The 6,800-nt window shown below is 64.2% G+C and overlaps 2 protein-coding genes across 2 annotated transcripts; both read left to right on the forward strand.

Annotated features, from left to right (window-relative positions):
- Nucleotides 1-1,081: 1,081 nt before the first annotated feature.
- LOC118695350 (8-oxo-dGDP phosphatase NUDT18-like) lies at nucleotides 1,082-6,370 on the forward strand. Its single transcript, XM_036396855.2, has 4 exons — nucleotides 1,082-1,125; nucleotides 3,455-3,615; nucleotides 3,905-4,118; nucleotides 5,722-6,370. The coding sequence occupies exons 2-4, from the start codon at nucleotides 3,469-3,471 to the stop codon at nucleotides 6,306-6,308; spliced, it is 948 nt and encodes a 315-aa protein (XP_036252748.1). The 5' UTR covers nucleotides 1,082-1,125; nucleotides 3,455-3,468; the 3' UTR covers nucleotides 6,309-6,370.
- On the forward strand, nucleotides 1,141-3,460 carry LOC129046956 (uncharacterized). Its single transcript, XM_054517469.1, has 3 exons — nucleotides 1,141-1,283; nucleotides 2,194-2,720; nucleotides 2,754-3,460. Exons 1-3 carry the CDS (start codon nucleotides 1,141-1,143, stop codon nucleotides 3,431-3,433), a joined length of 1,350 nt encoding a protein of 449 aa, XP_054373444.1. The 3' UTR covers nucleotides 3,434-3,460.
- Nucleotides 6,371-6,800: the final 430 nt, after the last annotated feature.

Here is a 6,800-nt window from a genome sequence, read left to right on the forward strand (position 1 = left end):
CCTTCACCCCCCTCGATCCCAGTGGGGTCAGGGATGGTCTCCCTCCATCCCATTGGGGTCAGAACTGCTCTCCCTCCATCCCATTGGGGTCAGGAATGCTCTCCCTTCATCCCCCTCCACCACATTAGGGTGAGGGCTGCTCTCCCTACACCCTCTTTTCATCCCATTGGGGTCAGGGATGCTCCAGTGGCACCACCAGCATCTGGCTGAGGGTCTCACTTCACCCACCCTCCATCCCACTGGGATCAGGGCTGCTCACCCTACACCCTCCCCACCATCCCATTGGGGTCAGGGCTGCTCTCCCTTCATCCACCCCAATCCCCTCAGCTCCGAGGATGCTCCACCATCCCCACCCCCCCATCCCACGGGGGTCAGGGACGCTCAGGTGTCCCGGGATGTGGGGAGGTGCCAGAGCCGGGGCTGGCAGAGGGCATCGCTGCCATGAGTTTTGCCTGGGCTCAGCCCCACACACAGCTGGGAACAGCTGGATGGCGCTGCCCAGAGGCTGCGGGACCCAGGGCGCTGCTCCGTCCTGTCCGATGGAGGAAAATGACTGAACACCGGCGAGCAATTAGCACGGGACAATTAATTAACATCGGGCAATGTGCACGGGGCAATTAATTAACGCCCGGCAATAGGCACTGGGTAATTAATTTACACCGGGAATTGGGCACGGGGCAATTAATTAACATCGGGAAATGAGCACGGGGTAATTAATTAACACCAGGCAATGGGCACAGGACAATTAATTAACACCGGGCATTGGGCACGGGACAATTAATTAACACCAGCAACGGGCACTGGGCAATTAATTAACACCGGGCACTGGGCAATTAATTGACACCGGGCAATGGGCACAGAGTAATTAATTAACACCAGCCAACGAGCACTGGGCAAAGGGCACTGGGCCATGAACAAGAGGCGATGGGCACCAAGGGATGACCCTCGCGGGATCAGCCCCGCCTAATTAACTCTGCGCCACGCTCCCACGCGGCCCCTTTAAGGCCAAGTCCCGCCTGATCTGAGTGGCAGCAGGCTCAACCAATGAGCGGCGAGCTGCGCCGGCGCGCTGCCCAATAGGCGTTGAGCAGGGGGGCGGTGCCGGCGCGGCGGAGCCCCGGCGCGGTGAGTGCGCGGCGCATGCGCGATGCGGGGGGGGCGGGGGTCCCGGACCCCGCCCGCGACCCCCGGAGCCGCCGCTGCCCCCCCCCAAGCTCCGCCGCGGGCCCCCCGGGCTCACCGCAGCCCCCCGGCCCCCATCGCACCCTCCCGGCAGCCCCTCCGTCCTCCCTGCATCCTCCCGATGCTGCTCGCAGCCCGCCGCCCGCCCCTTCCCGCAGCCCCCCGACTCTTCCTGCATCCCACCCATCCTTGGGGCAGCCCCCCGAGCCCTGCTGCACCCGCCGAGCCTTGCTGGAACAGCCCCAAAACCGTGCCCGCATTGCAGAGCCCCGAATCTTTATTGCAGCCTCCTTAGAGCACCCCAAATCCTCCCCTGTAGCTCCCCCAAACGCTTCCTTTACTGCACCCTGTAACCCCCCCAAATCCTTCCTTATAGGCACCAAACCCTTCCTTTACTGCAGCCCCCAAATCCTGATTGCAGCGCCCCCAAGCCCTTCCTTGTAGCCCCCCCAACCCATTCCCTCCCTGCACCCTGCAGCCCCCCAAACCTTTATTGAACCCCCCCACCCATTCCCTTCCTGCACCCTGCAGCCCCCCAAACCTTTACTGCAGCCCCCAAACCTTTATTGAACCCCCCACCCATTCCCTTCCTGCACCCTGTAGCCCCCCAAACTCTGCCCTTACCGCACCCCCAAACCCTCACTGAGGGCCCCCAAACCTTCCCTTAATTGCACCCAATAGCCCCCCCAAACCCTCCCCTGTAGCCCCCCGAAACCCTTCCTTTACTGCAGCCCCCAAACCCTCATTGCAGACCTCCTACCCATTTTCTTCCTGCACCCTGTAGCCCCCCAAACCCTCCCATAATTGCACCCCAGAGCTCCCCCAAATCCTCCCTTGTAGCCCCCCAAACCCTCCCATAACTGCACCCCATAGCTCCCCCAAATCCTCCCCTGTAGTCCCCCAAATCCTCCCTTAACTGCACACTGTAGCCCCCCCAAACCTTTCCTTGTTGCCCCCCCAAACCCTCTCTTAATTGCACCCAATAGCTTCCCCCTAAATCCTCCCCTATAGCCCCCAAATCCTGCAGCCCCCCCAAATCCTCCCCTATAGACCCCAAACCCTCATTGCAGCCCCCCAACCCCTCCCCGTACCCCCCAAGCCCTGGTGCGCCCCCAGCCCCCCCTGCACCCTGCAGCCCAGCTCGCCCCCGTGCCCCCCAGGCTGGGAGCAGCCCCTCCCCCAGCTCGCCCTGCAGCCCTTCCCCCCCTGGGACCCCCGGGACCCCCCCAGCTCCAGCTCCAGCTCCAGCCCCCCCGGCACCCCCCAGCCCAGCGAGCTCTTCTACCCCAGCGCGGGCATCGCCCAGTCCAGCCGCCCGTACCCTCCCAGTGCCGCCCAGTCCGGCCATCCCATTCCTCCCAGTACCGCCCAGTCCGGCCAGCTCATTCCTCCCAGTGCCGGCTATCCCATTCCTCCCAGTACCGCCCAGTCCCGCCAGCCTTTCCCTTCCAGTATCCCCCAGTCCAGCCATCCCATTCCTCCCAGTACGCCCCAGTCTGGCCTCCCCTTTTCCCGCTACCTCTTCCAGTCCAGCCAGCCTTTCCCTCCCAGTATCTTCCAGTCCAGCCAGCCTTTCCCTCCCAGTATCCTCCAGTCCGGTCAGCCTTTCCCTCCCAGTATCTTCCAGTCCGGCCAGCCTTTCCCTCCCAGTAACCACCAGTCCAGCTACCCCTTTCCTCCCAGTATCCTCCAGTCCGGCCATCCTTTCCCTCCCAGTACCCTCCAGTCCAGCCAGCCCTTCACCTCCTTCATCTTCCCGTGCATCCTTCAGTCCAGCCAGCCCTTCTCGTACCGCAGCCCCCCCCGGCTCCCCAAATCCTGCCAGCTCTTCCCGTGCCCCCCACCCCAGTCCAGCCAGCCCTTCCCGTCCTGCGCCCCCCCGGGGGTCCCCCAGTCCAGCCAGCCCCTGTCCTACCGCAGCCCCCCCCGCCTGCCCCCCAAACCCCTCCCCGACCCCTTCCCCGCTTACCCCCCCCCGGGGGTCCCCCAATCCAGCCGCCCCTTCCCCTTCTGCGCCCCCCCCTGCATCGCCAAACCCACCGAGCTCTTCCCGTGCTCCGCCCCCCCCCAGCCCAGCCGCCCCCTCCCCATTTACCCCCCCCTGCCCATCCCCCAGTCCAGCAGACCCTTCCCCCCCTCCCCCCAATCTCCGGAGCCCCTCCCTGCCCCCCCCCGCCGCCGCGGCTCTTTGTCCCCCCGCCTGCACGTCTGGGGGGTCCCCTCGCCCCCCCAGGACCCCGCCACGCCCTGAGCGGCCCCGCCACGCCCGCAGGGACCCCCGCCCCCATGGGGGACGCGCCGGTGCCGGAGCTGGAGGCGGTGCTGGATGGAGGCGCCTGGGAACTGGGGGAGACTCTCGAGGGGTGCCCCGGGCCCGTCCGCCTGGGCAGGAACGTTTGCTACGTCGTGCTGGCCGTGCTCTTCAACCAGGAGGTGAGGCAGCCCTGCTCCCAGTGCCCCCCAGTCCATTCCCCCAGCGCTCCCAGTGCAGCCTGGCCATCGCCCAGTGCCCCCCAGTGCCCCTAGTCCATTTTCCCAGTGCTCCCAGTGCAGTCAGGACATCCCCCAGTGCTCCCAGTGCAGTCAGAACATCCCCAGTGCCCCCAGTCCAGCTCCCCTTTCCCCCCAGTACTCCCATTCCAGCCCCCAGTATCCCCAGTACCCCATTCCAGCCCCCTTTCCCCCCGTACCCCGCTCCATCCCCGCTGTCCCCTGTCCCCAGGACTCGCTGCTGCTGGTGCAGGAGGCCAAGCCCGAGTGCCGCGGTCTCTGGTACCTGCCCGCGGGCCGGGTGGAGCGGGGCGAGCCCATCGTGGCCGCGCTGCGCCGGGAGGTGCGCGAGGAGTCGGGGCTGCACTGCGAGCCCGTAACGCTGCTGGCGCTGGAGGAGCGCGGCCCGGCCTGGATCCGCTTCTCCTTCCTGGCACGGGCCACAGGTTTGTGCTGGCACGGGGGGCACGGGGGGAGCGTCCCCAGGTGGTCCTGTGGTGGGTGTCAGGGTCCTCAGCTGGCTCCATGATGGAAAGTGGCGCTCCCATGGTGGGTATCCCTGTCCTTTGGCACCCCCCATGATGGATATCTGTGTGTCCTTGTCCCCTGCCAGCCCTGTGATGCCAAGTGCCACCCCCATGGTGGGTATCCGTGTCCCTTGCCAGCCCCATGATGGCAAGTGGCACCCCTGTGATGGGTAGCAGTGTCCCCTGCCACCCTCATGATGGGTGCCCCAGTGCCCTGTGAGCCCCAGGATGGCAAGTGGCACCCCAGTGATGTTTATCCCTGTCCCCTGCCAGCCCTATGATGGGTATGCCAGTCCCCTGCCAGTGCCCTAATGGCAAGTGGCATCCCTGTGATGGGTATCCCTGTCCCCTGCCAGCCCAGTGATGGGTGCCCCTGTCCCCTGCCAGCCCCATGGTGGCTATCAGTGTCCCCTGCCAGCCCAGTGATGTTTATCCCTGTCCCCCTGCCAGTGTCATGATGGCAAGTGGCACCCCCATGGTGTGTATCCCTGTCCTCTGGCACCCCCATGATGGGTATCCCTGTCCCCTGACAGTTCCATGGTGGGTGTCCCCGTCACCAGCTGGCATCCCTGTGATGGGTGTCCCTGTCCCCTGCCAGCCCCATTATGGGTGTCCCTGTCCCCTGCCAGTGTCATGATGGCAAGTGGCATCCCTGTGATGGGTATCTGTGTCCCCTGCCAGCCCCACAGTGGGTATCAGTGTCCCCACCCCTCCTGTGCCCAAGCATCAGTGTCCCCTGCCACCTTTGTGCCAGCTCACTGGTGTCCCCTGCAAACCCCATGATGGATTTTAGCACCTTTGTGCCAGGCCACTGCAGTCCCCTGCCACCACCCCCAAACCCCCACACAGGGCCAGCAGTGTCCCCTCTGAGGCCACCTCGGGGGTCTCAATGTCCCACCAGTGTCCCCTCTGAACCATGGAAATGGGGAGTGGGTTTGGGGGTGTTTGGGGGAAATGGGGAGTGGGGTGTTTGGGGGAAAATAGGGGAAATGGCGAGTAGGTTTGGGAGTGTTTGGGGGAAAATGCAGAATGGGGTTTGGGGGTGTTTGGGGAAAAATGCAGAATGGGGTTTGGGAGTGTTTGGGAAAATTAGGGAGTGGGGTTAGGGGGAAAATAGGGAGTGGGGTTTGGGGGTGATTGAGGGAAAATAGGGAGTGGGGTTTGGGGGTGATTGAGGGAAAATAGGGAGTGGGGTTTGGGGGTGTTAGGGGGAAAATAGGGAGTGAGGTTTGGGGGTGATTGAGGGAAAATAGGGAGTGGGGTTTGGGGGTGATTGAGGGAAAATAGGGAGTGGGGTTTGGGGGTGTTAGGGGGAAAATAGGGAGTGGGGTTTGGGGGTGATTGAGGGAAAATAGGGAGTGGGGTTTGGGGGTGTTTGGGGAAAGTAGGGAGTGGGGTTTGGGGGTGTTTGAGGGAAAATAGGGAGTGGGGTTTGGGGGTGTTTGAGACCCTCGGGGATCTCAGTGTCCCCCCCAGCCCCTTCCCGCTGTCCCCCCATTCCGTGCCCCCCCTGTGCGCTCAGGTGGGACCCTGAAGACCCTGGAGGAGGCTGACTCCGAGTCCCTCCAAGCCACCTGGTGGCCCGGGGACCCCCGTTCGCTGCCGCTGCGCTCTCCGGACATCCTGCCCGTGCTGGAGCTCGCCGCCCGCTACCGCCGCAGCCCCGCGCACCCCCCGACGCTGCCGCGGGAGCTGCCCTGCTCCCCGCTCTGCCTGCGCCTCCTGCTGCCCTTCTCCAACGCCTCGGGCGAGCTGTGGCTGCTGCTGGCCACCGCTGCCACCCCGCAGCTGCCCGTGGTGGCCTGCGGGACATCCCCGGCCGAGCTGCGTGCGGGGCTGCGCCCGCCGCTGCTGCGGCTGCTGCGGGAGCGCCTGGGCTGGGAGGCGCAGCCCGAGGCTCTGGGGCTGCTGGGGCTGCAGCACAGCCCCGGCGACTCTGGGGACACCGATGGCATCTGCTTCAATGTGCTGCTGAGCGTGGCCCCGGGCGGGCAGCGGGAGCGGCCCCCCGAGCCCCGCGACCCCGCGCTGCGCTGGTGGCCGGTGCGGGAGGAGCTGCGGGGCCGCGTCCTGCAGAGGATCCGGGCAACCGTGCCCGTGCGGAGTTAGGGATGGAGAGAGCGGGGTTGGGACTGGGGGGGCCCAGGGATGTGCTGGCTGGGGGTGCTGGGAGCAGAAATAAAATAAAATAAAATATAAAATAAAATAAAATAAAATAAAATAAAATAAAATAAAATAAAATATAAAATAAAATAAAAAATAAAATAAACCTGGCTGCTTCTGCTGCTGATTCTGTGTCCGGGCTGTGGTGGGGAGAGTGGGATTTGGGGGGGAAATGGGGTTTCGGGGTGTTTGGGGGGAAATGGGGAGTGGGGTTTTAGGGGTGTTTGGGGGGAAATGAAGATGGTGTTTGGGGTTGTTTGGGGGGAAATGGGGATGGGGTTTGGGGGTGTTTGGGGGAAAATGCAGAGTGGGGGTTTTGGGGATGTTTGGGGGAAAACAGGGAGTGGGTTTGGGGTGTTTGGGGGAAATAGGGAGTGGGTTTGGGGTATTTGAGACCCTCGGGGGGCTCAGTGTCCCCCCCAGCCCCTTCCCGCTGGT

Source organism: Molothrus ater, chromosome 28 (assembly GCF_012460135.2).
Source record: "Molothrus ater isolate BHLD 08-10-18 breed brown headed cowbird chromosome 28, BPBGC_Mater_1.1, whole genome shotgun sequence".
In the NCBI taxonomy this organism is placed as follows: Eukaryota; Metazoa; Chordata; class Aves; order Passeriformes; family Icteridae; genus Molothrus; species Molothrus ater.

Coding starts and splice junctions, on each gene's coding strand:
- LOC118695350 (XM_036396855.2), top strand. CDS start 3,469: ATGGGGGACGCGCCGGTGCCGGAGCTGGAGGCGGTGCTGGATGGAGGC. Junction 3,616..3,904: donor CCGTGCTCTTCAACCAGGAG/GTGAGGCAGCCC, acceptor CCCTGTCCCCAG/GACTCGCTGCTGCTGGTGCA. Junction 4,119..5,721: donor CTTCCTGGCACGGGCCACAG/GTTTGTGCTGGC, acceptor CTGTGCGCTCAG/GTGGGACCCTGAAGACCCTG.
- LOC129046956 (XM_054517469.1), top strand. CDS start 1,141: ATGCGCGATGCGGGGGGGGCGGGGGTCCCGGACCCCGCCCGCGACCCC. Junction 1,284..2,193: donor ACCCTCCCGGCAGCCCCTCC/GTCCTCCCTGCA, acceptor CCTCCCCTATAG/CCCCCAAATCCTGCAGCCCC. Junction 2,721..2,753: donor CCTCTTCCAGTCCAGCCAGC/CTTTCCCTCCCA, acceptor AGTCCAGCCAGC/CTTTCCCTCCCAGTATCCTC.